Raw genomic sequence first — 27,286 nt, forward strand, 5'->3', positions numbered from 1 at the left:
TTTCACATTTGGAAATAAAAATCCGTATAATACAAAACAAAATTAGATGATGCACAAATATAGAAAAGTCATGGCCGATGAATGATTGTAATGGAGCTCAACAGTCCTGCCCACTTCCAAGTTGGCTCTGGTTCCTCAAGTAAGTTTTCTATTCATTTTTCCCATAGACTTAAAAAATAAAATAAAATAAAATAAAATCAAATATTAAGAGTTCAAAGGTATCGCAGAGGCGGAGCTGCAACTTTTTTCTTTCTTTCTTGTTTTTTTCTTCTAATTTTATGAGAAAAATAAATTGGAAATTTACTTCTGGAACCGGGGCTAACTTCGAAATGGGCCGGAGCTCCATTACATCTCCATTTACATCTCAAACATGGATCTATGTATTATTATTTTTTTTTGCACTCCAAAGAAAATGAATTTCGTGTTAACCATTACCACTAAGTATACCTATTTTCTCACTTAGATTAATTGATTTAGTGTATACATTTTAAGGTTTGTTATAACTGAAAAATGTATTCGATTAGTTATGCCTAAAATTCCTGGGAAAACCAAAAGACACTGAAGAGGCTCCATGATTCATGATTGACTTATATGAGACACATAAGATTAAGTTATTGTTGTTGTATAAGTGTGGGGGTAGAGAGGTCTCTTCCTTCCCTGTTCCTATAAAGAACCAGGTAAAGATGTCAGTAATGCAGGTAACTACAGACCCATTGTTTTGATCTAATGTTTGCACATTGGAGTGTATGTAACTTGAAACTGCATCAGTCTAACCTGGAAGTTGTGGAAAGTTTTCATTTCCTGTGTGTTCATTTTGATACCAGATTGACTTGGAAATTTCATATAGATTGTATTATTGAATGTGTCAAAAGTTTCTGAACGTTATGTGATGTCTTGTAGGGAGGGACTGGTGCATTGTCTCTGAAGCGTGTTTATTTTATTACATATGTGGTACCTATGGATCTGCTACTGAATCTCCACTGAAGAGGCTGGATGTGATTCAGGCTAGAACATTTCTTTAGTGACTTGGTGCTGTTAGAACTTCCCCTGTGTGCTCATTACAAGTGGAAACTGGGGAAATGCCTTTATCTCAGTTAAGTGCTTGCTTTTGTATTCATTTGAAAGGTCATGCTGATACTCATCCTGCTCAGAAATAGTTGGATTCCTGGAAAAAGCATGAGGCCCAAAAGTAAAGCTTTGAGTGGAAAGCAGAGTCAGCTGTCACTTGCTTGGAGTTTTTAACCTTGCAATTTGTCCTGTTGTCATTTGACCAATAGTTCCACTTTGGTCGACTGAGTAGATTTGGACTTGTTGTCGATAAAAAATTCTAATAAAGTATCTGATTTACAAAGTATGTTTTATAGTCACATAGAAGAACAATACTCTGGTTATGCTAAGGTTTTCACAAATGGGTCCAAGGATTTGGATACGGCCCTCACATGCTTTGCTGTGTACGTCCCAAAATGTAAAATTGAAACAGATTGCCTCTGATTTCTTGAATGTCTTTACTGTGGAGCTGTTTGCTCCTTATGTTGCTTTAGAGCTGATTAGGATAAGTGGGAATGAGAATGCCCTTGTGTGCAGTGATTCTGTATCTGCTTTAGAAATGATACAATCTGATACATCTAAATCAAAGCAAGATCTGGTGATTAAAGTTTTGAATAGCCATTCAAGTTTGATCCTGGAGGGAAAGTGAGACAGGGATTGTGTTTGTTTGGGTCCCAGCCCACAGGGGTATTAAGGGGAATGAAAATGCTGACAGCATAGCTAAGAGGGCACTTGAAAGAGATTTTGTAGACACTAGATGGCGGTAATGCAACGTCTTAAATATGAACCGCCGTTAAACTCCACAGAAGAAGAAGGAAGGAAAAATTCTAGCTCAGCTCAGAATTTTTTGAGATGGATTAACACAAATAGATTTTCCCGCCTTAGTCAAATGTTATTTTCAGTGCTAACGTGTATCATTTCTCTTCTAACTTGGTAAACATTTCCATGTAGAGTAGCTAACATGTTTAGCGACGACAGCGTAGAGTCAGTGAGTGTACCGTCACTATGGAAACAGTCTCAACACTCAGAGCAGGATTCGGTATGTAGCATGTGTGAAGATATGTAGTCTGCTTCAATCAGATATTAGTATGTAGTCTACTTTAATCAGAGGTTAATATGCAGCCTATGTGAAGATATGTAGTCTGCTTCAATCAGATATGAGTTGACATAAATATTGTCACATCTGGTTTTAGAAAAGCTGTCAGACCAGGCAGCTGCACAGTGCAGACGCAGAGGCGCAGTCTGTGATCAGCAGCGTTAGCAGCACACAAACTGAGTCCAAGGACAAAGATGAGCAGACGCTATACGAACCAAACCCCAAGGAACTGGAGAAACCCGAACTAAAGCATTTTCTGGACCGAGTGGTGGAGAGTGTCATCCGAGAAATAGTCAAAAATGCCAGAAGTCACGCATTTGACGGCTTTAAAGTCAACTGGGAGGACCACAATGAACTTGTCCGTAAATATTTAATGTAGAATATTTGTTTGATGAGCAAAACAGAACAATGAAGTTATGTGTTGTGTATTTACAGGTTTCTTGTCTTCATTGTCTTGAGCATCCCAGCGCTAAGGAGAGAGATCTACATGTGACCTGTGTATCCTGGAACTGTACTGGTGCTGTTATTTCCTGTGGTTTTGGCCGGTATGGTTTGTAAAATAATCACCTTAAGGCTTTCACAAGTGGACAGGGGTATATGAAACAACTTAAGTGTAGGTTAAGGTTAAGGTATATTTTAACTATTAATAAACACCAGAAATAATAATTCACTACTAATTCATTTGTGTTTCTGTTTTACTTTTCTTTTCATTTTCTATAGCATAGATAATGGGGATTGGAGCACAGAGAAATCTTTTATATGTACATGGAACCTGAACCGAAAAGGCCTGAGTCCCACACATGCTGACCTGGTCATAGAGGTCCCAACAGCAGTAACGGCTCTGTGCTGTCACCCAGACCAGCCAGCCCTCATAGCAGGTAGGAAAAAATATTTTACTAATGTGTAACATTTGTATAGTTTTCAAAAGTAGAGGTCCTGTATGTATAATATTGCAATAGATTTGGTAGATTTCTATAATTAAAACTATTTTTTAAAATAACAAAAAATAGCAGATTAAAATGAAAACAAACAAGTGTATTTTTTCAAATGGAGTATAGGTGAAGTAATATTTCTGCACTTTTTTTGCACACCCCTATACCTGGGATGTATTCAAATATTATATTTTAGGTTTTGTTTTTTTTTAATGTTTGTAAATGTGTTGTCTGCTTGTAGGAGGTCTTTACAGTGGAGAAGTGGTAGTTTGGGACACCAGCCGCACTCAGGATACTGTGCTGGCACAAACTGGTATATCGGCTGACAGTCACAGAGAGCCAATTTATAAGGCACATATCTACATTACAATAAACTGTGTCTTTTGGGACAGAAATGTTTAAGTTTAACAAAGCAATTTTTGTGTCCTTAGGTGTCATGGGTACCCCTTCAGAAGAAGGGGGTGTTTGGGATACTCAGCGCCTGTTCTGGCGGAAGAATCCTACTATGGAACCTGGACCAAAGTAGCCTAATCCTCAGCACAGGCTATGCTTTAGTTTTACAACAAGTTCCTCATAGCAGTAGTGCTGGCTTTAAGGTGAGAGACTATAAAAAACAATATAATACCTCACTGTTGTTTTTGAACACCACTTACTCCTCGATTTTTTGTTAGACAAGAGGCAGTAGTAACATTGGAGTCACTGCCCTGGCTAGATCAATCTGGGATTCTGACACATTCTTGGTCGGCTCGGAGGGAGGCTTGCTCCTCAGATGCTCTTTCTCATCTCAGAAGATGGCAGTGGTTCCCTCTGAGGGCCAGAGTGTCACTTTAAGAGCCCCAGCAGTTTTTTCATTTAGAAAACACAATGGCCCTATCCACTCCATACACTGTTCCCCTTTTCACAGGTAGGCACTATTATTTACTACATTTAGGTGCTATCCAATAAATAATAATATAAATAATAATATAGTGCAAGTACATTTTTCTCTCAGCATTTCAAACCTGAAACATAGGTACTTGGGTTCATTGATTGGGCAGTTTGGGAGACATTTCCAATAATTGTTTACACGTAATTTTAGAATCTATGACTTACTGGACTTACGTATTTTTTGTGAATGTCAATAAGTGATTTTGTGGGTTTAACAGTATTTGCCTTCTGTGGTGGTTTGAGACTGAGGGTAAAATATAGTAAAAAAAAAAATTTTTTTGGATTAATAATACTTTTACAATGTAATGTTCTAATTCATTAGATATCCCTTGTAAAAACATAACATTCCTGGAGTGACAATGGGACTGTAATGTTTTTTTCAGAAACCTGTTTGTAAGTGCTGGGACAGACGGACTTGTACACATCCAGTCTCTGCTCCAGGCCAACCCAGTGCTTTCTCTCAGAGTCTCTGATTCCTACATCTTTCAGGTGCAATGGTCACCAAGCAGACCTCTGGTATTTGCTGCAGCAACTAGTCAAGGTAATCATTCATTTGTATTCACCCTCTGAATAAATTGTAGTCATCTTGCATTCAAGATTGACTCAGTGTAATCTTTGAGTCACTGAGTTAGTAGTATCTAGCTGATATTTTTATCATTGTCTTGCTACAGTGTGGGGTGAGCATAAAATTAATGCTACTTTTATTTTTCTAGGTGAGGTGCAGATTTTTGATCTAGGACATGAATCGTTGAGGCCTGCAGCCACAATTGAGAAGGGTCATTGTGGCCAAGCTGCGACATGTTTAGCGTTTAACTCCCAGAACACTCACCTCTTGGCTGTGGGGAAGACTGACAGCACAGTCAGCATATGGCAGCTCAGTGGTGACTTAACAGAGCAGGGCCCCAGAGAGATCAGTCAGCTAGACCACATAGCCGGACAAGTAGCAGAATGAGATGTATTAACTTTTTCATGAACTGAAAAAATCTATAATAAAATAAATAAATACATGAAACTACATGTTTCCAGTTCTAACCAGAGGCGTTTAATAAAAGCACACTGCAGTTGTCAAGGTGTTTACATAACTTCATTGTAACTATTGAGTGAAAGCAAAAGCTAAAATGGCTAAACATTCACGTTCAGATACAGACAGTTACTATATTATTAGAAGCACATAGAGTTAGGACAAAGTCAGATAAATAGTTATCACTGAGTATTTCTAGTGCCACATTCATGCAGTTTCAGCTTTGTGTCTGTGTGTGAGGCAAACGCATCTTGATTGATCACTGGGGAGCTATGGATCAGTTAACAAAAAGCGAGCGAGTAAATTCAACAAAGTCGAACGCTGAGGGCATCTCACGACCCTTGCTGTCTAAGTAGGGTTTCATGTGTGACAGGCAGTAGTCTGCCTGCTCCTTGGTTAAATTCTGAAAGAAACAGAGAGTTAGACCACTATGCGCTTAATCTGTATTCTAATGCAAGACACACATCTCACCTGATAGAGCTCCTCTTTTGTGACGTAGGGTTTGTTCTCTGTGCTGAGTGCTCTGAAGGCGCTCTCAATCTCCTCACTGGATTTGACGTTTTCTGTCTCACGGCTTATCATAAAGGCCATGTATTCTTGTAAAGACACGTTTCCATCCCTGTGGACATGTTGCTTATATTAAACAAGAGAAAGGGAATCATCTCTACATTCAGTTTTGAATTATTTTAATTGCAAACCTGTTGGGATCTACAGTGTCAAGAATGGCCTCAAACTCAGGATCTGGCTCTCCTTCTTCCACCATTGGCAGATCATAGCCCAGTGATCTCAAACAGGACTTGAACTCCTGGTGGTTTAGCCTTCCCGACTTTTCCTTGTCAAAGTGTCTACAAAAACATGTAAACTGATCAGGATTCTCCATATATTGGTAGCAACTTTGGTTAATGCTGTTTCTGAGTTTCTTACTTGAACATCATGCTGAACTCCTTCAAAGCCTCCTCCGTCACACCTGTTGTGTTCCTAAAGTCAGAGGGACAGGATTTTACCATCAGGTGTTAAAGAATGTTTTGTTGATGCCTCGTGTGTGTGTTTGTGTACCTGGCTTGAATCTGCTGCTCCAGGTTGTGTTGCATCCTCATTCCTAGTTGGTCTAGTTGGTCCCACTGCTGTGCCAGACCCACTGTGCTGTGCTCTGTGTATTTGTTGTCCAATATCAGGGCTTCTTCCATTGCTGCACCCAAGTCTTCGATTTTCTTCAGTTGGCTCCGCATGGCTCGGATCTCCTGGTGTTTACGCTATAAAACAAAATAGGTAAATAATCATACCATCACAATAGTTTCTACTTCATTAGAAATAATGTCACAAACTGGAGAAAAACTAACCTTGGTGGCTTCTAACTGGGACTCCAAGGTACCAGACTCCTCCACCATGCAAGATCTACAGATCAAAAAGTTACTTAAGACTTCAAGTAGCCTGAAGGGTTAATAACAAAACCTTAAAATACCTTTTGTAAATCTTTATAATACACCAATTAAATGTTAAGATCGCTGCCAAAGTCTAAATCTCTTGTTATCTCCAATTTAATATTTAATCCATGCCATTAAACTTTTTATGCATCATAAACTTTTTTATAGCTGAAACCATGCATCTTTGTGATTAGGGCTACAGCACACTGGCCCTGTGGCATTAGTATGATGAAAATTAATTTGCTAATGGCATGTATTATATGTGCATAAAAAGGCGGGATATAGCTTTCTGAAGACACGTGTACATTTGGTGAATGTTAGTAAAGCACAGAATTAAAAACCAAGCCCAAGTTGTGATGACAAATGTGCGCGAGGTAAATCAGGCCAGGGCACCATGTGGGTCAGAGGCAATGGTAAACAAAACCAAAGCTTGAAAGAGATTGACCTTCCAGAAAGATCATCAGCAACTTGGTACTGATAGACACAGATAACTCGCCGATAAGCTATGCTATTCAGAGAGAGGGTGAGGAGGAGGAGGATCAGAGATTTCAAACATAATTCAGTAAAACATCAAGTTCTATTTAAAGAGACACTTTCACCCAGTTTAGATGCACATTTTCCAGACACAAACACACATAACAAAAAAAGTGATAATAACCCGTCCAGCAGATATGTCCTGATTAGCAAAGAATTCCCAAGCACCAGCGAGGAAGCAGTGAACAAGAGGAGAAAAAAGACAATACAATGAGTCTTTGCATTTCAAATATCAATAATAAAAATACAATACAATGATCACTTTTGAGGTGAAGGCTTTACCTGGTCTCCTGGAGCCACTGATGGAAAGCATTAGCATGCTGAGCAAACTCCTGTCTCAACTTGTCATTTTCCTCCTGCCTTCTTTGTTCTTTCTGCAGCTCCAACTCTCGCTCCTTCACAAAAAAACAAAACAAAATTGACTAATGGTCAATGAGAAAAACACTTTGGGCTTTAATGTTTGTAACTTCTCAGACCTTGATAATCTTTTGCAAGTTTCTCCAAGTTTCTTCTAAAGCTTCCATGGTAAACCAGGTGTAGGGGTTTGACATCACTTGATAACTCTTGATCTGCTGGTCCAGCTCCGCCAGCTGGTTAAAGTCTGCCTGAGCAGAGCTGAGGGACGAGCGGAAGGCCTCATGAGCTTCACGCAAAGCACGGATCTCCTCCAGAGAGTTGCATCTAACTGGGTCTGTCAGGTCTTCCTCTGCATTCTCAAACCAGCTGTTGAAGGCCGATGCCTTCTTAGCAAAAGTCAGGAAGAGATCCTCAACCTTATTGGGAATAGAGACAAAATCATGTATAAATATACGTTTTAGTCTTGAGATTTTTCCTCTTTCAGGAGTGAACCTTTCGGAAGTGCTCCTGAGCCTCTAACAGTTTCTTCTTGCGAGCAGCAGAGTTGGACAGTAGCTGGTTCCACCGCTTCATCAGAGCCGCATGACGGGCCTCAATAGCCTTTGACTGGACATGCTTGGCCGCCAGCAGCTGGTCTTTGAGAGCTGTGATGTTTGTGATGCCTTCCTGTTGGAAAGCCTGGAGGCCAGCATCAAATGTCTCCTACAACAGAAATATTCAAAAGAAGATGGTGAGGACTCAGTCACACTACTTAGTGTCTAAATTATACCATATAAGAGGAGTTACCTGTTTAGTAAGCAGAGTCTGCACAGAGGACAGGTCTCTACCATAGTCGTCAGTCTTCAGGCTGTTCTCCTTCTCACCTGCAAACACATGGTTTGAGGATTGGCTGGAAAAAATATTTTTGTATTTCAACTAATATGGAAATTTATTATACCAATCCAGGACTCCACAACGTCCGCTTTCCAGTTGAATTGTAAGAAAGCAGAGTTTTCATCCAACTTTGCTTTCCTCTGAGCCGCTGCCCTCTCCAGCTCTGACACTTTGCCTCGCAGAGCAGAAATCTTTGCACTAATGTTGTCAACATGGTGGTTGTTCTGTTAAATATATGTATAAGCAAGCATCAGTAACCAGGCCAAAACACACAAATGGATTTTTGGTATATTGATAGTTTTTCACCTTTTTGATGAGCTCCTCTCCATTTACGCACACATCATTGACTCTGTCCCTGTGTACTGTGAAATCAGTCTCAAAGGCTTCATGCTTCTTTAGTAAGCCCTGCCAGAGAATTACAAAAATGCTGTAATTTATACTGTATCAATGGTAAATATATAAAGCAATGCTTTCATCATTATTTGACTGAGAGAAAAAGTACCTGCACCGCTGCCAGTGTATCACCATAATCCTCACTTCCCAGAAGGTTCAACTTTTCATTAATCCAAGCCTCCTCCTCTTCCACATTGGCAACAAATTGCTGGTACTCCAGTGATTCCTCCAGCCTCTTGCCCCTGAACATAATAATGCATTAGTCTTCTTTGGCACTTTTCCATGTGTTCAAAGTCACTTTGGCAACTGCTACATCTGTAGCCACAGCTACTCTGGGGTTGACTGACAGTAGCTTCAAACACCACCAATGATTTGCTCATTCAGTTAGTTTATAGACTCCAGGAAGACACTTTGTGGAATGGGGCTTAATGGGCTAATGGGGTTCCAAATAAATTAAATGAACACATTCAAACAAAGGCAAGGTGGGTGAAGCATCTTGCCCAAGAAGAGAATAACAGCATGCATTGTGAGTTGGTGGGCAAACACTATCACTGCCCCTCCGAACATGTAGGATAACCCCTCCCTGTACATTAGTGAGTAGTCACATACCTTGCACCAGATAAGTCTTTGAGTTCCTTCCAGTGATCAACAAACTGGGCAAGCCTCTGCTGGATCTCTTCCTGGCCTATTGTATTGTCATCAGACAGCTTTTTCCCCGTATCCAGCACCGACTACAGGAACAGAATGACATTTAACAATGTTAAGGAAGATGACATTTATTCACTGTGACACCATTTAAAGAGATGGTGTTTGGGTTTAAAAGATCCCTCACCTGAATGGCTGGCTCGTGAGCTCCAAGCTCAGCCTCCAGCCTTTTGTGTTTCTTCCTCAAATTCTGCACTCCAGTCAAATCACGTCCATAGTCCTCCGAACTTACAAGCAACTTCTTCTCTCTGTGAGTGAAATGTGCTTAATTAATTAATTAAATATTTAACAACATAATTATTTCTTGAGTCCTTATATATCATGGCAGATATAAGGTATATTTCCAATACTTACTTGATCCAAGACTCTTCATCATCCAAGTCCCTAAAGAACTGATGCAGGCGATGAGACTCGTTGAGTTTGGCGCGACGACCAGCAGCCATGTTCTTGATCTTGGAAAAGCGACCGTTGACAGCGTCGCGCTTGTCTTTCACCTGTGAGGTGTCAAATGCATTGCTGGCCATCAAGCCGTCAGCCTGCCCATTCAAGTCCTTGAGACGATCCTAAAGAATAAAGAAGGGGACACTTGTTATTACAGAAACTGTTGGACAAATAAAGTATACCATAAGAGAGAATGATGGAAATCCTTTTATTATGGCCCAAGTAAGAATGTACGAGGAGGACGGGTTACTTGCACTCATGTGAGAGCCCTATTGTAGTTGTAGAATTTTGAGGGAAAATGGCAAAATCAAGCAGTAAACAATAAGTAGTATTGAAAATTAGAGGTCAGTGAGTTTCGAGTGAAAACCCGGAGGAAAAATATTGAAAGACGGCTCAGTAGCACTACCTCAAAAATCGATTTAGATTGCACAAATGGGAGGCTGTCCCACAAAAATGGCATTGTAAATAAATTAAACTTAGCATCAAAAATAGGACATGTCAGGACATGTAAAAAATGATATGAATGAGTGATATTAATTATATCATTTAAGATTATTTAAGATGACTCTATAGCTATTTGGGCATGTTCCCCTACTTTTTTTTTTTTTTGACTACATTTCTGTAGATTTTTTTCCCTGTTTCAGTTCATAAAAGTTAGTCCTATTTTTTCTGTATATTTTTGTTATCTATAGTTAGTAATGTAGATTTTTTTTGTGCCTTTTTTGTATATATTTAGTAAAGTATTCTCTTGTAGTTTTAGTCCCGTTCCTTTTTGTTTTTCACCCACGAGCCTTTAAACAGTGTCAGTCTGGTGTGCTTGCTCTCCCTGCTCCGCTCTGTCTGCCAGTTTCTGTTTCCTCTCCTGTATGCCAGAGCACACAGGATATTTATAATGGGACAGATAGATTTAGTTTGTCGTAGACTAATAAAATTTGGTGCACGCACACGTTGTGTGACCCTGAGCCAAAAAAATCTATGGGGACCAGACCATATCACTGATGACCATTTTGACTCTAGATATACAGATGTCTAGCCCTGTGTCCTAGCTTTTTTTTTTTTTTTTTTTTTACATAAGTCTCAGTGTGTGGTAATGTTGAGCTCCTAACGAAGCAGCCATTTTGAAAGTATAAAAATCCCTGTAACTTTTACAAACACTGTCCGTTACCGACAAACCCAATGTAGGATTTGTGTATTTTGATGATTGGATCCTGTCTGCATGTGAGAGGTTGTTGAGGAGGGTAAATTATGGGGGTGGGTAATGACTGAAGAGTGTGATGGTGTTTTTTTTTGTTTTGTTTTTTTATCTTAAAAGAAAATGTAACTCAACCGTTTTTGACGTATACCATAGTAGCATACCTCATGAGCAGAAATGTCAGCTTCAAGTAACTGGTGTTTCTTGAGAAGGTTGTTGACAGAGGCCAAATCTTTGCCATAATCCTCAGAAGCAAGTAGAGCCTCAACCTTAATAAACAATGAGATCTGTTAAAACGTTGCTTTTTTGTCTGGCAGCATTTCAGCAGAATATTTCTGCCTTACTTCAGAAAGCCAGAAGTCAAAGTCTTTGATGCCAGTGTTGAAGTTCTGTTGCTTATTGGCCTCCTTCAGTTTCTGGCTCTTCTCTGCTGATTTGTTGACCAGGAACTGCCATTGTTCATCTAGCGCATTGAGTCTGGCCTAAAGAAATGTGATAAAAGAGAACTCAATTTTGAAATATGTATTTTGTTAAGTTTCATTTTTAATCAAATAGTTAATAAGTGTACCTTGACAGCATCTTCACTGCCAGCACATGCTCCTCTCTGGATCAATGCATTACCTGTATCTATGACCCCACAGATACGGTCAGCGTTGGCGTGCAGCTCAGCCTCAAAGGCTTGATGTTTCTGATGCTTACTCTGACAGCAGATGGACAGCAGACAGGTTTCAGTTTATATTCAATGTATATTTTTAGAATTAAAGAATATTGTGCTTCTCTGCACAAAATGATGAAAGAAAAATGTGAAGGTGAAACTCAAAGACGTTAGTCGATTTACATTTAGGTACAAAAAACAATTACTAAAAAACATACAACACAAACCATGAAAACAAATATAGACAATGATACACATAACAAACATCCAAAGCATAAAATTACTATGTGGAGAACAAATGCTTAATCTGAGATACATCTACATGAGAATGGTCACTGCGAAGTTGCTTTTAAATCATGATGTCAGTCCGATGTCTTCCATGGATAAACATTTTGATTTGTAGCAACTTTAAACATGACATTCTCAAATAATATGAAAAAAAATGGAAGCCACAACCATTGTCTAATTACCATAATTAACAAAAAACAAAACTAAATTAAGACATTTCTAACACAATAGCAAAATTAAACCCAAGTGGAAAAGAAGCTTGTGCTTAGCTAAGAAAGCTTACTGCTATTTCTACTACAGAGGGTGACTACACAAAAGGCAGACAGACAAATGGAGGATATCTGCTCGGCTGTTAGTTAACACACTACTTAAACTTACCAGCAGCTTGGACAGCTAAAAAAAAATAAGACAGTGGGAGGAAAATTCAGTCTCTCTTTACACAGAGCAGGGGATTTCAGTTATTTAATGTCAATGCAAAACAAAGACAAAAGGTATTAGCATTTTTATTTTCTTTTTTTCATGTATTAATGTATTCTGTTAATATAAATCAAATCTTTTGCGTTTACTCGTAAATGTACCTGGATGTTCGTTGGATCTTTGTACGATTCATCTGTTGCAGTTTGGAGCTTCTCACTGATCCAGGCCTCGATCTCGTCCACATCTCTGCTGAACTGCTGCAGTGTCTGTGACTCACCGAGCTTAGAGCGCTTCTCAATCATCTGTGCCTTCAGACGACGCCACCTTCACCAAAGACAGAGGTGTAATTATGTAACTTTAACATATAGTGAGTGACTGCTGCTTAAGCCCTGTATGGTCTTTAAAAGTAGTAAGTCTTGTACCTGTCCAGCACTTCATTTCGGCGGGCAAATATTTCTGGTTTAGCATAATGATCAGCACCAATTAACTGGTCAGCAAAAGACTGCAAAGCTGCAATCTTCTCTTCCTGTAGTGATATTATAATTAAAATACAGAATTTAACCAATAAAGATGTATAATGTCCATACAAATATGATACCTGCACATTGATGGCCTTGTCAAAGTCTTCATGCTTCTTGATCAGAGCTTCAACACTGTCCAAGGAGTCTCCCTTGTCATCACTGGCCAGGAAGGCTTCACGAGCTGCCATCCAATTCTCCGCCTGCTCACAGTCCCTGTTGAACAGCTGCAGTGGAGGAGAGACCATCAGGATCTCCATGTGAAGTGTTTGTGTTCATGATTTTATGGACACGATACCTGCAGCTCTAAGCACTGGTCCAGCATCATGCGGCGCTGAACCCACGCCTTCTCCAGGTCAGCACGCTCGCGATCAAGAGCTTCAAGTTTCTGCTGAATTTCAGGACTAGCATAATGGCCTCGTGTCAGTAGCTGCTGGCCAAACTGTTCAAACGCCTGAAAGGTTCCAGCCCGCGCGTCGATCTCGGTGCGGTGCTCCTGATGAAGGCGAGCACATTGTTCATTCATTATTATTGTGGATTGACAGGTTCCTTAAATAAAGTTGTTAAAAATTACCTGGTGCCTTTCTAGAAGGGCCTCAGCTCCAGTCACATCTTTTGCAAGCTCCTCTGAGGATACCAGGCCTCGGATGCCATTTATCCAGGACATCAGATCCCTGAGTAAGGACAATATTTTACATAAATGCATTCATATTACATTATCAATATGCAAATGCATACATTTACCCCAAACCCACCTGAAATCGGACAGGAAGCGCTGCAAGTCATGGGAGTTGCCGAGCTTGTCTTTACGCTGGTCTGCACGTCCCACCAGACTGCTCCAGGCCGTGTTCAGCTCTGTGCATTTCTCCTGAATGTCGTCCACTGCCTCTGGATGGGACTGGATCAGACGCTCAGCTGTTTCCCCAAGTGAGTTCACCTAAAAAAGGGACCAGTTAAAATGACAAAAGCATTAAAGACAGTGCAAGTTTAAAATAAAGGTTATCTCACTTTGTCACCAAGAGCTGCCAGATCTCTCTCAAAGCCTTCATGTTTACGCTGAAGAGCCTGAACACTGGCCAAGTCATGTCCATAGTTGTCAGTGTTGAGTGCTTGGTTCTTCTCTTCAATCCATTCTTTGGTTTCATCAGCATCTCTAAAAAAGAAAGCCCCTTTTTAACAAAAATTAACAAAGTTTTCATTTTGATGGCGCCGGCCGATCAAGGTAAAAATAGCGTCATTAGGATGGGCCAATTAAACATAGCAATCACCCATGTAGGTAACTAATGGGCAGCTAGAGGCACATTATTGGCTTAAATTGCTAGCAAAATTTCACTGATGCTAAAACTAGCTAGGTTTTCATATCATCAGAAGCCTGTATTGTTATTATTGTTTTTATTATATATATATATATATATATATATATATATATATATATATATATATATATATATATATATATATATTTTTTTTTTTTTTTTACTATATCAAAGTCGATATTGGCTGTAATCGGTATCAGCTGATCAAAAGGTGATCGATATCATAATTGGCCTAAAGAATTCTGATCCGAGCACCTCAGATTGATGCAGATATACATGTATAAAACTGTACCTGTGGAAGCGCTGCACCTCATGAGCACTTCCTAGCATGTTGCTCCTCTCCTCAGCCAGCTGCTGCAGGGACCTCCACCGGTTATTCAGCTCCTGAAGTTAAAATATAATGTTGGTTTATATTATAAAAATTGTGCTGATTTGGTGTAAAAAATTTAAATTAAATGAAGTTGGTTAAGCTGATTAATTTTGACAGTGAAGATGATAAAAGATAAAACATGTATTGATGTTTATTAGATATAATTTCACAAATACAAGGAAAGGTTAAATAACTGAAGATGCACTATAGAAACAAAGGCAAGGGGCAACATTCAAATTCAAGACATGACAAACAATACTGTAAATTAATGGATGTAAGAAGAGATGGATGGGATGGGAAAAGTCGAGTAGCATGGACAGGTGGACGGTGATGACAAATGACAATGGGAACATGAAGTCATTCCAAAACTACTGGGGCAGACCAATCGATCTTACCTTGATAGTGTTAAAGTTGGCCGTTGTTTGAACAGCTAAGCGTATATTCTATTTACAGATGAAAAAACACAAAAAATGGAGGGGACAAAAACACCAAACCAGTCAAGAATGTTAATAGAGATTCTCTTTATCTCAGTGGGACTATAAAGCAGTATAAAAGTTTAAACACAATGCAAACTGGCTCCACAATTTAAATTTGGTAAACCCAAGTCTCAAAATTAATCCCACGCAAAGTTCAAGAATAAGATGTCAAAACTAACCTGTAATCTATTTAGGTAAACAAAATTATGACTCTTACCTTCCATGGTGAAGCAGTCTTGGAATCAGTTTCATCCTGTTCAGCAAGAATCATACATATTTGTCACAAATTATAATGCAATGAATAACACATACTATGTTTTTATTATTATTAAAATTAACTAAACTGCACCTTTCCAGGAGCTGAACCGAGAACCTCTTGTTGCTGTTAAAATGATAAATATGTTTCTTAAGTCTGTCACTGTGAATCATGTTTTGAGCGACCAGTTTGATCTTACCTGAGCTTGAACCATTGGGGCCTCTTCAGCCATGAGCCCTTCAGACTCTAGCTCAGAGGCCACTTTGTTGATGTCTCTGAGACGGGACTCATTAGCCTTCAGATCCTGCAAAACCGTTATTGTAGGGTATTTAAATACAAATTCAAGCAAATTACTTATTTAGGTACTATCTCTACTGCAAACAGCAAAAAGCCAGTGACATACTGTGTAGTGTACCAGTGATCTCTCTGTAGTTTAGACCTCAACAAATACACACTGCTCTGGTGATTTGTTTAGCAGTTCATATTTTATTCTCTCAAATGTTTATCTTCCTGTGTTTATTTAAAATGTACTTCGTGAATTGAATATAATCAGAAATCTTATCACAAATACAATAAGAACCATTAACTAATAAAATATATATACAAAGATGTTAAACTTCTAACAAAACATTACCTTCTGGAAGTCATCAAATTTCTTCTGAAGGACCTCCACCTGCTCAAGGTCAGAGCCCACCTCCTCACTGGTCAGAGCGCTCTCCTTCTCGTTGATCCACTGCTGCAGCTCATTGGCCTCTCTGAACAACATGAACTTCTTGCAGCTCTTTTCCAACATATCTTTGCGCTTTTCTCCCAGTTCTTGTAAGGTGCCATACCTGACAGGCAAAGGTGAGATATTGAGTCCGATAAGACAAGAACAAACACTGAAAATGCATGCATGCTGCAGTTAGTGGCTGAAGCCATGACTGGTTTATGGGCTTTGAATTTTGAACATTTAATAAGTCATGATTTATTGATGAAAAATGGTCCCTTAGGAGTAGACGACCTTGAGAAAGCAACAAAACAACTGAGCAAAACAATGACAAAAAAGATATGCTTTGAGCTATTCCGCAAGTGTTTGTTAAACCACATTCAAATACTAAAGTTCTGATAGACACTGGACGCAAAGCAATCTTCAAAAAACAAAAACAACAATACTACAGGATCTACATGGCTTTGAACAACAAGGTTCTTTCACAAACTTAAACATATAAAATATCTGATTATGTAGTTGGCAATGAGTACCGTTACTGCAGATGTGAAACTATTATTTTAAACAAATTAAAGGAGGTTATATGGGTAAGCCTGGGAAAAGAAAGAGGATGAATAAAAAGATACAGAACGGTCACTTCTATTCATCTGAATGGAAGGGTGCAATGTAGACAGAGCAGACTGTTTGGAGGCTGCAGGAGTGGAGGACAATCACAACACCCAGAGCAAACCTGGCTCCTACTCACAGCTCTTCCACCTGCTTCATGCGCACAGACACACTGCAGGCTTCCTTGGTGACCAGCCTGCACAATGCAAGGCCAAGGCACAGCCAGACGGGTTTAGGTTTAGTTAAGGATAGTGGGAGACAGAGAGAAGGGGTGAGGACGAGATAGTTAGTGTGGGTTGTTATTAGTGATTAGTGTTTAACAGGGCAGAAAAAAATGTGTAGGAGGTTTAACATATACACACAAAACTTGGCATTATCAGGTGGGGTAAAAAAAGGAAATAATGTTTTCTTAAATTTTTTTTCTTACTGATTCTCAATCTGCTCCTGGCGAAGAGCAATGCTACCATGTTCGTCCAGCAGGTTTTCCCGGGAGGATGACTGCGTTGGGTCCAACTTTTTCACGTAAGCAGCAGGAACAAAGCCCTGGCGGTCGTTAACCTCTACCTTCCACCAGTCCTGCAAAAAAAATAGAAATAGTTGTAGCCTACTGTCTTACTGTGGGTAATTTTTAGTGTGGCTAAAGCGCTCTGTACCTTGTTGGTGCTATTGAGCAGGGTAAGGATATCTCCCTTCTTCATGGTCACTTCACGTGGACTCTTCTCTTGGTAGTCGTACAGAGCAAGAACCAACTCTTTGCCTGTCTCATCATCAGTTGGAGCCACTTGTTGCTGAAAATTAAGACAATGTAATACATGAAAAATATATCTTATTTAGATATGTAAGCATTTCTGTAATTAAAGCGTGATAAATGTAATTGGTAATTCAGGAAAAACAAACACACCCTGCAAGACTGGGCCTGTTCCTTTAGGGCCTGGATGCTGCTGCCATAGGCACTCAAGTCGGACATCAAAGCTTCATGCTTCTTCAAAAGAGCCTGTGAATACCAAAAACGATGTGATGAGCAGGAACCATCAGATTTATACAAACCAAAGTGATTATTTGTAATTTATCAGCCATTTGTTGTACCTCTGCAGAGTCTTCGTCTTTGCCATAGTCTGTGCTCCCCACAATCGGCTCCTTCTCCCTCATCCAGGACTCTGCCTCGTTGGCATCGGCAAAGTACTGCTGAGCCTGCAGGGAGTCCTCCAGATCCTGTCTGCGCTGAGAAGCCTTAGCTTTGAGAGTATCCCATCGCCCATGAAGCTCGGCCAACTTGGCTTTCACCTCCTCACCAGCAAAGTGGCCTTTAATTAACATTAATTTAAGTTAGAAACTTGACAATCACATGTTCATAATGGAAAGCCATACCTTCCTCCACCATAGCCTCTCCTTTCTGGCTGACAGCCTTAATGCGAGGTTCATGGCCAGTGATCTCAGCTTGTAGAGCCTGGTGCTTCTTGAGTAGATTCTGAACACCAATCAGATCTTTACCTGTACAAAAACATGACATCCATTTCATCCATAAGCCAATAGAATCAAGCTCTGTGCTGAATGTACTGTTTCATTGTTGTACATTTTAAATGTATGGTTTGTGCTTTTTTGAAATGCTGCAGAAAATAGTAAATTGCACCAAAATTGTTTGTATGGCCATCATTATTTATTGTAAAATAAAAATAAAAAATCTGAATCCAGATTTTTTGTGTGTGAATTCTAAAAAGTACTTTACTTGTACAACAGTACAATATTTAAACCAAACTTTCCATGTTTCTACAGCCTTTACCTCGATTAGTAGAGGCAGCAATGGGCTCTTTCTCTCGGATCCAAGTCTCCTCATCCTCCACGTCTCTGAAGAGCTGCTGAAGACGGAGTGAGTCAGAGAGCTTCTGTTTACGGGCAGCCATAGGCTCACGCAGGGCCTCATAGCGGACAACCAAAGCCTCCTGTTTCTTGCGAATATTTTCTGCGTCAAAGTGTCCAGCTTCCTGAAACTGGCGGGCCTGAATGGTTATGCCATCGATGCGGTCCTAGAGGAGGAGCAAAACGACAACGGTTTTTATTCCAAAATCATTAGTCAAATAAATGCTACAGCACACGGTGATATGTACCTGATGGGCAGCCACATCAGCCTCCAAAAGAGCATGCTTCTTCTGCAGGTTTTGAACACTGGTCAGGTCTTTCCCATAGTCATCGGAGGCTAGGTGACCCTCCACCTCGTATAGCCACAACTCAATGTCCTCAACGTTTCTGTTAAATTGCTGCTGCTGATTGGCCTCGCGTAACTTGATGCCTTAAAAACAATGATTGTGAATGAATGATGTGATTTATATTTAGTATACTTATATGTAATTATCTAAATTTAATTATTGTGTGTACAGCCTTACCTTTGAGCTCCGTAGCCTCGAGCAGTTTCTTCCATTGGGAGCTGACCTCCTCCATGCGTCCAGCCACCTCTGTAGAGGCATAGTGTTTTCCGTCCAGCAGCTCCTGGCCGGATTTCTGCAGTGCATCGATGCGGCTCTGGTTCGCCGAGAGTTCAGCCTCAAAGGCCTGGTGTTTCTGAACTTTGCCCTGCAGGTTGGATGGATCCTAATAACGTAAAAACAACAAAATTACAGCATGTCCATTAAAAAACACCAATTTACTACACTGTTAACCAGCAAACCTTGTAGGCCTCATCAGTTGCGGTTTTCATCTTCTCATTGATCCAGCTTTTGAGCTCATCAGAGTCTCTGAAGAACTGTTGCAGGTGGAAAGAGTCTTCCAGGGCAGCCCGTCGGGACTGAGCACGGGCATGGAGTGCATTGCGGCGGCTAAGCAGCTATACGTGCATAAAGGTGTTTAAATAGAGATGCCGTACAAACCATATTCATATTTGCCCAATTAAAATGTATTTTTTTTTTATATAAAAACGTATATTAAAAGGACACTGGTACTTACAGCATCTCTACGAGTAGCCACGTCATCTTTGGCATAGTGATTGTTTTGGATTAGTTTGGTGGCAAATTCATCCAGGGCCTGAAAAACATTTTGCTCCAGTTAAGCCTCATTTATAGGGATGCACCAATACTTAATACTTAATTAGGTATCGGTCTGATACCAGGTGCCAGTACTTGTACTCATCAACGGGCTACCAATACCACTGCAACAGCATTACATCTCATTTGAGGCTAACAGCTCATCTCTCAACTGGGCAGTGAGCACTGAGCAGAGTAACCATGAAGAAGCACGTTAACTGTTCTGCACCTTAAGCTCAGCTTTAATCATATGTGACTGACACATAAACTGTAAAATATTTAGGATAGTAGCATGCCAACGTTGGTAAGTGGCACTTGAGATTATTTGCTTGTGCATGCACTGTACCTTATTGTAACTGACAAACAACTGAGCTTTTAAATAAAGGTATAGCATGTCCATATTGGTGCTCACTGTTATGCTAAAAGTGACTCGTGAGCAGTTAGCGCGGTGCACAGTCAACAAAGACAAAGTAGTAAATATTAAAGCCAGGTGCTTATCTAAAGAAATTATATTGGAATTATTCTTAACTCTAGCCTCTCAAATAAGTATTCTAAGATAGAAAGGTAGGCTATATTATAAAAATCCTATGAAATGAAGACTATAATCAAACCGCTATAAAAAAATGTCTGGCATCGATATCGACGAGTACTCAAAATGAAGTACTTGTGCTCAATTTGTAAAAAGCTTTATCAGTGCATCCCTACTAATCGAAATTCAAATCAATAATGGACAAGCATGACGTACAGTAATCTTCTCTTCCTGGGCACTCAGTGACTTCTCAAAGTCCTCGTGTTTCTTTAGAAGTGCTTCAACACTGTCCAGAGAATCTCCAAGGTCTTCATTTAGAAGAAAAGCCTAAAACCAAAAGGTTCACATTATAAACATATTTTATGCAACATGTGACTGGTTCGCGTAAGATGTTTACCTCCTGTTTGCTCATCCAGTTGTCAACCTGCTCCGTGTCTCTGTAGAATAGCTGCAGGTCCATGCACTGCTCATACTGCTGCCGACGAAGCTCCCACAGCTCCAGTAGAGAGTCCTTCTCCTCAGTCAGGATCGTCAACTGCAAAAGCATAAGCCATATAAAACTGAAACTGCCTGCCCTCTGGTGGTCAGGAGGGATAAAACAGAACACATGCTACCAAAACCATAACCTGAAAGCTTTGATTTTTACCTTTTCTTTAACCTCATCAGATGCATAGTGCCCCGAATTGAGCAAAGATTTGCCAGCTTCATCAGTTGTTCTAAAGCTATCCTCATGGGCGTCGATCTCTCCCTGTCAACAGACATTTTATTTTATAAAAATGTGATAATGAATAGATTGCTAAAGTGCTAAAGCAATTTACCTTATGCTCCTGGTGGCGATCCAACAAAGCCTCAGCCCCAGCCACATCATTAGCAAGTTCATCAGCATTGATCAGGGCCTTCATCTCTGTCACCCAGCTGGTGAGATCCCGAAAGTCTGCAGTGAAGCGCTGGAGCCTACAATGTAAATATAAGCATGAAAACTATTAAAATCCGAGAAACGGTGATAAAAAGACAACACATCACAGCAACACTGGAATAACCTGTAGGAGTCATTCAGGCGAGCATGGCGCTCAGCAGCCAGAGTGCGGATCTGCTCCCAGTTGGTGACAAGTTCGTCCTTCTTCAAGTGAATCTGGGAGGCATTTTGGGGATGTGTCTGCTGAAGACGCTCTGCATCACCACCAAGTGTATTGACCTAACAAATGAGAGCATATTGTCAAAACTCAAATGGCTGTGCCATAAGGAGGTTTCAATATTGATACATTATACCTTGTCTTCCAGCGCAGCTAAATCTCGCTCCAGTCCTTCATGCTTGCGGAGGAGAGCCTGCACACTCGCCAGATCACGCCCAAAATCATCAGAGGCCATAAGCTGCTCTTTTTCTTTGATCCAACTGATGGTCTCATCTACATCTCTGTTTGTGGTCAACATATCACAAACAACTTATCACAACAAAAATGCCATAACGCAGTAATGGACTACTCATGTGGTCTGCACTTACCTGTTGAATCGCTGCACTTCAGCCGCTCCAAACAGCTTGCCCTGCCTCTGCTGAGCCAGGCCTTTGAGGCGTTGCCAGGCAGCATTGACCTCCTCCTGTTTGCGAACTATGAGTTCAGCCTCTGGGTGGGACTCCTGGATCAGTTTTGCCGCCAGTTGATTGACTTCATTAACTCGCTCCTCGTGAGCTGCCAGGTCACTCTGAAACTCCTCAAACTTCTTCTGCAGAAGCTCCACATGCTCCAGGTCCTGACCCAGCTCTTCAGAGGTGACAATGGTCTCCTACACAAACAGTTCAGTAGATACATTTACATGGACAGAAAACTGGAGTTATTAGTAACAATGCACATTGCATATATAATTTTTAGACCTTATCACTGATCCAGTCAAGGGCATCCTCACATTCACGTAAATACTGGACTAGTTTCTGGGCTTGCAGAAGGCGCATTCCCTTCTCCTTAGTTTTTTGCAAAAGAAGGTCCCAAAGGCGATGGAGTTCTTCAAGACGCGTCTAGTTGATCATATAGACAAGACAAAATTAATGATACAAAGAAATCAAATGTTACATCAAAAAGGAAGAGAAGTGTATTGCTGGAAAAAAAACTGGAGTTCACATTATAATTAATAGATAGTAGAGTAGTTATAAAGACATATAACAGAAAAGATAATGAATCCTTTAGAAAAAAAAAAATCACAGCACTCAAGAGTCAGAGCAGGGCAGAACCTACTTTAATATACTCAGCCATATTGAGATTTGTAACTATGGGTATTTGTTGTGTCCGGTAAGGCGTGTAGGACTAAATCATATAAAAAGGGGTTAACTGTACAAACTGCAGTTTTAACTCTGAAAACATGGTATGAATGCTACAATACACAAACTATGGTGGTCTGATTTTATAGACTTACTCGAATAGTCTCAGAGGAAAAGTGACCCTCAGTGATCATGAGGTTTCCAGTGTCATCCAGTTTGATAATGGCCCCAGCATTTGCCTGAACTTCAGCTTCAAAGGCCTGATGTTTCTGCAGCTTACCCTAAGTATCCCAACACGACACAAGGTTAATAGTAGGTTAAAAGTACATATACTTGCTAGAAGAGGCCTGATCCATCTATGCTAACCAACAGACCTGCAAGTTAGAGGGATCCTTGTAGTTTTCATCAGAGGCAATTTGCAGCTTTTCCTGAATCCATTTCTCCAACTCATCAGCATCACGGCGGAAAAACTGGAAGCGGTAGGAGTCCTCAAGCTTCTGCCGACGCACAAGTGACAGCTCCTTGAAGCGGCGGTAGCGGTCAAGAACCTGCTGCCGGCGCTCCTGGATATCCTCAGCTGTCTCCAGAACTTTTCCTGATGCGTCCATTTTCTGAAAAACAAAGTGAAATTACAATTTGATAAGACCACCCTTATCTAAAATATAAAAATATATAAAATATATGGGATCCCCCGTCTGAGGGTCAAGTTAAAATCTCCTGAAAAGAGATTATAGATCTCAGTGGAACATCCCTGATTTAACAAAAGGCAATAAATAAATAGATCACACTGTGACAATGAGCGTATTGAAGTGAAAGAGAAAACCTATAGACTTGTCTTAAGCAGAATAAAAATATTTGTGAATAATTGTATAGACAAACATCCCCCTCATCCTGTCACAAGAGGCTAGCAGCTGAAACAGTAAAATGCCAAAGGGGGTGGAGTGGGTGGGGGCGGAAATTCCACACTCATGTGAACAGTCACCAGGCATTGCTCCACAAAGACATCACTGCAGTCAGCCTCTAACCATTGAGCCTCAGAGCTTGGGACCCAGCAAAAACACAGTATGAGCAGTTGTCATGAAGTAGAAAGAGAAAAGTTTTTTGTAATCTATAAATGCTAATAAACTCCAGATTCCATTGGCGAATATTAGTAAGGCCTTAACAGACATGCTTCCTTTAACTCCACTCTTCAGAAAAAGCGGAAGAGGGATATTGACTGATTAATTCAAGGTCATCAAAAACAATAAGCAGACATGGAAAAGAAGTGAATAGGATGTAGCATTAGTAAGGCCAAAATAGGTCTCAAAAAGTGAGGCCTAAATGTAGCACAGTGCATTTGTGTTGACGATGCATGTTTTAAAGGCATTATCCCATGTTAGACACTACAGTGGTTCAGGTTCACACACAAAATGGGGATTAGTGGAGTCAGCACTGAAGTGGGGCTCCACTGCAGCCGGAGGACAGACACCACAGCCTGCCCTAAGGACACCATTAGCTTCAGAGATGCATGGATACCCCCAAACCAACTTGTCACAACCAAAGCATCACTGAGTAAATTAGTGGATGAATCAAAAGCCCCTCCCTCTCAGAGGAAGCTGTCCTAGTTCATGCAGGGTTTATCTGACCTTAGTCTTGTTCTGTCAATCATCAAGTGACGCATGCAACAAAGGGGCCACAGCTCAGAACTGCCGGCTAAAAGATATGTTAAAACGAATAATAAAAATAAATATTCAACTTTAAAATATTTAATATTATATAGTCAGAAGGTTTTAATATTCATATTTTAAATATTCCAGGAAGGTTCATATCTGTCATTACCTCATGTGTACTGTGTGTAAAGATAGAAGACTAAAACAGGACCAAAGAGCCGATAGGGCTTCAACCATCTTGTGTGAGTAGATAACGCCTTCCTAACTTCACTGCAGCGTTACCCACCCACACACACCAATACCAGCTCCACTATTACAGATCAGAATTTATAAAACTTGACACGTGACTCGACAGCAACCGGTCACATGCATCTTTTATGAGAAATATCCTATAAATGTTAAGACACAAGCACCATTATATAACACTAAAGTGGGCAAAAAGGCAAACTGCTTACCCTTCTACTTTAAATACAAAATCAAGCAATTTCACATCAAAAATAAAGCATGCTAAATAAAGCCATGCACTGATTAGATTGCAAGACACTTACCTGTAAATCTATCTGATTACTTAAGTAAGCATTATAGCTTACATAAGACAAAATGCAAAAATTACAAAACAAAACCTCAGGTTCCTCTCAGGTCAACAATCAAAAGGGAGGAAAATCAGAGTCCAACACAGAATAGAAGTTTACAGAAACAACCTCTGTAGCGCAGACAGACGCAGTGCACCTGCAATGACTTTGCTGTTTGAGAGAGCGAAGATGTGGCCCAGCCCAAAGACATTGACAGCACATTACACAGCAAAACACAGCATCATGGCGGAATGATGGCTCGCAGCAAGCAAGGTGTGTTTGAGCTGCTTTCCTTCTGGGTACCCCAGTTTTCCACATCAATCTAAAACATGCAAGGCTAATGCTCATGCCAAAATACTCCAAATCAAGCCTGGGTTAAAAAAATGGAGATGGTATTTGAGTGCTGCACTGCGGACAACCCCTGTCCAAACAAATTGCCTCAGCAATATTAGAGAGTCAAATCAATTGAATGAAGAAGACAGATTTCCCTTCTGAGACAAGAGAATGTACCTCAATGGCCTATACTTTCAGCAAGCCATCTCTAATGCCCCATCCACCCTCAAACATGCAGAAACACAAACACACAGGGAGACACACACAGAGTCAGTACCTTAAGCTTGGGTTTAGTAAAAGTTGACATAATGGATCTGAAGTTAAAATTATCACAGAGTTACACATGAACATGCTTTTATCAACTACATCCATTAACACATGCATTCGTATGTGTGTGTTATATGGGGCAATGCATAAAAAAGGAAGAGAATGTTAACAAAATGGAATATAATAAGACACTTGCCACAGGAGAGGTCTGGCCCATTTGTAAATAGGTCAAGTTATGGTCCCTTCTCACCAGCAGGAATGACATTATTATGGACTGCTTAACAATATGAAGTACAATGTATTCATGTACACAGTTTGTATACTAATACAATTTTATGCAGTGGACCAAAAACAATTAAATAAAGCATTATTATTACAGCTGAAATGTGTTGCCCACTGTAAAAGCTGCAGTCTTGCCTGTGTTAGTACAGTGGTAGTGGGTATGTGAGAAACTTGCCGCGACCTTGTCAAAATGACAAACAAAACAAACACACTTTTACCCAAAGCTCTGCCAATTAGCCCCAACTAAATAATTTACTGAGAAAATTTTACACTTGGTATTTTTTTGCCCATTTAAAGCAGTTTAATTGTGAACATGTCATCGTAACAGTGTTAGGACAAAATGGCTTTCAAGTTACGTAGTTTAATTCGTGTAAAATGTACACAGATGAAACACTGTAAATTATTAATAGTGAACCCAGGAAATGCACGGCCATGAGGAGAGAACAGCTGAGGCCGTATGTCCAAAGGTTTTCTGCTGGACTGGGCGGATCCCACTGAGCTAAGGCCGACAAGCTGCTGCAGTCCACTGCAAGACCAAGTACTCATTCATGTCTTTGCAATTTCCTTAATCTGAGCACATTCGGACAAAAGAACATTTATGTCGGCATTTAATTTTGGTACACTGTTTGTTAATTAAAGAACTAGCCGTCTACATTTTAGAAAGAAGTCCTAAGGTAACCCCATATTATTGACTAAGCGATTGCATTTCCAAGTAGCTTTTCGTGAAATCGAACAAACAAAACAAAAATCCCAGTTTAATCCTCTTATCTGTTTACAACCATACTGTTATGGGGTTTTTTATGCGAAAGCCAGGCTTACGGCTAGCTTGCGCTAGCTAAGCTAACCAGCCCAACCCAGGCAGAAAAACAGGGTCGCAAATTAAATTACACGCCTCCAATTTGTGCGATTGCAAGAAAAAATGATGCGTGTGTCATTAAACATCAGTAACAAAACCCTTCATACCTTGGTATATGTGAAAGTAGATTGGAACAATTAGGTTGTCGGGGTAGATCGACGGTGGAGGATGAGCTGCTGTCGTTTCGCACCGATGGCTGATTTTTGCTCTCCTCAGGGTGACGTCATTCCCCGCAGCTTCACGGAAAGTGTCGAGAAATGCCGAAAACGCACGAGCGACAAATATTATAAACTGCAAAAACGTACCATTCAAACTAGTTTTCCTTAAAAAGCCCAACTAAAAAAACAAAATGAAATGACATAATGTTTTGAAAAAGTGGGTGAGGCGGAATATGATCAATGTAGAACTTTACACTCTGATTTACATGCACCCTAACTTTGTTAAGAGCAGAGGGAAACCAGATTTGTATTCCTACCTTGATGTTTGTGGTTAAATCATAGACTGTATATATACATGGACATAGATAACCTGCTAGCTCACTGTCATTGGTCAGTGGCAGATATACTTAAATGTCAACTGCAAAACGATGGAGCTAAGTATCTGACTGTCAAAGCATTGACATTATCTTCATCTTAGACATTTGGTAATAAATAGATAAATGGTACCTTCAGAAACACAAATTTCCCTTAACCAGGTACAGGGGTTAACACTGTGTTTATGTGCCAATTTTGTACATTCCGTGAATGCAGAAGGAAGATGGCACTCGTTGGATTGACAAAAACATTAGTATTAAAATTCCTTTGATATGCTGCCTTTTGTTAGATTAATATAAATTAATGATTAAAAAAAGTCCCCAAGGATAATCACAACTTTAATAAATAGAAATAGGCTGTAGAACATTAATTAATTATATGTAGTTTGTAGACATTTCACATGTACACACATGTACATTGTAATATTGGCTATAACACAACATGTTT

The 27,286-nt window shown here is 40.0% G+C and overlaps 2 protein-coding genes across 8 annotated transcripts; one reads left to right on the forward strand and one right to left on the reverse strand.

Moving 5' to 3' along the window:
- The first annotated feature begins 1,993 nt into the window (after window positions 1–1,993).
- dync2i2 (dynein 2 intermediate chain 2) lies at window positions 1,994–5,069 on the forward strand. Its single transcript, XM_033990011.2, has 9 exons — window positions 1,994–2,086; window positions 2,241–2,501; window positions 2,579–2,688; window positions 2,864–3,021; window positions 3,317–3,426; window positions 3,507–3,671; window positions 3,747–3,979; window positions 4,386–4,543; window positions 4,716–5,069. Exons 1-9 carry the CDS (start codon window positions 2,009–2,011, stop codon window positions 4,952–4,954), a joined length of 1,512 nt encoding a protein of 503 aa, XP_033845902.1. The 5' UTR covers window positions 1,994–2,008; the 3' UTR covers window positions 4,955–5,069.
- On the reverse strand, window positions 5,022–26,538 carry sptan1 (spectrin alpha, non-erythrocytic 1). Of its 7 annotated transcripts, XM_033989360.2 has the most exons (55): window positions 26,414–26,505; window positions 22,722–22,958; window positions 22,503–22,628; window positions 21,967–22,107; window positions 21,598–21,878; window positions 21,366–21,510; window positions 21,137–21,291; window positions 20,915–21,050; window positions 20,743–20,844; window positions 20,494–20,631; window positions 20,313–20,423; window positions 19,491–19,568; window positions 19,216–19,371; window positions 18,935–19,139; window positions 18,659–18,840; window positions 18,334–18,577; window positions 17,922–18,044; window positions 17,640–17,857; window positions 17,455–17,547; window positions 17,207–17,341; window positions 16,981–17,129; window positions 15,873–16,071; window positions 15,438–15,542; window positions 15,332–15,364; window positions 15,200–15,235; window positions 14,902–14,949; window positions 14,429–14,520; window positions 13,829–13,973; window positions 13,576–13,757; window positions 13,395–13,494; window positions 13,119–13,316; window positions 12,901–13,047; window positions 12,725–12,828; window positions 12,464–12,626; window positions 12,264–12,278; window positions 11,511–11,642; window positions 11,287–11,424; window positions 11,107–11,211; window positions 9,664–9,872; window positions 9,437–9,557; window positions 9,214–9,335; window positions 8,714–8,846; window positions 8,518–8,616; window positions 8,276–8,435; window positions 8,125–8,201; window positions 7,831–8,040; window positions 7,458–7,754; window positions 7,264–7,376; window positions 7,106–7,123; window positions 6,364–6,418; window positions 6,080–6,276; window positions 5,948–6,001; window positions 5,722–5,868; window positions 5,495–5,642; window positions 5,022–5,426 (listed from the first exon to the last, which is right to left on the reverse strand). In XM_033989360.2, the coding sequence occupies exons 2-55, from the start codon at window positions 22,953–22,955 to the stop codon at window positions 5,301–5,303; spliced, it is 7,380 nt and encodes a 2,459-aa protein (XP_033845251.1). In that variant the 5' UTR covers window positions 22,956–22,958; window positions 26,414–26,505; the 3' UTR covers window positions 5,022–5,300. The 7 variants fall into 7 exon arrangements, with proteins under 7 accessions (XP_033845251.1, XP_055087962.1, XP_033845252.1 ...); XM_055231987.1 differs by lacking the exon at window positions 14,902–14,949 and having other exon boundaries at window positions 26,414–26,525; XM_033989361.2 differs by lacking the exon at window positions 12,264–12,278.
- Between the last annotated feature and the right edge of the window lie 748 nt (window positions 26,539–27,286).

Source organism: Periophthalmus magnuspinnatus, chromosome 23, assembly GCF_009829125.3.
Source record: "Periophthalmus magnuspinnatus isolate fPerMag1 chromosome 23, fPerMag1.2.pri, whole genome shotgun sequence".
NCBI lineage: Eukaryota > Metazoa > Chordata > Actinopteri > Gobiiformes > Gobiidae > Periophthalmus > Periophthalmus magnuspinnatus.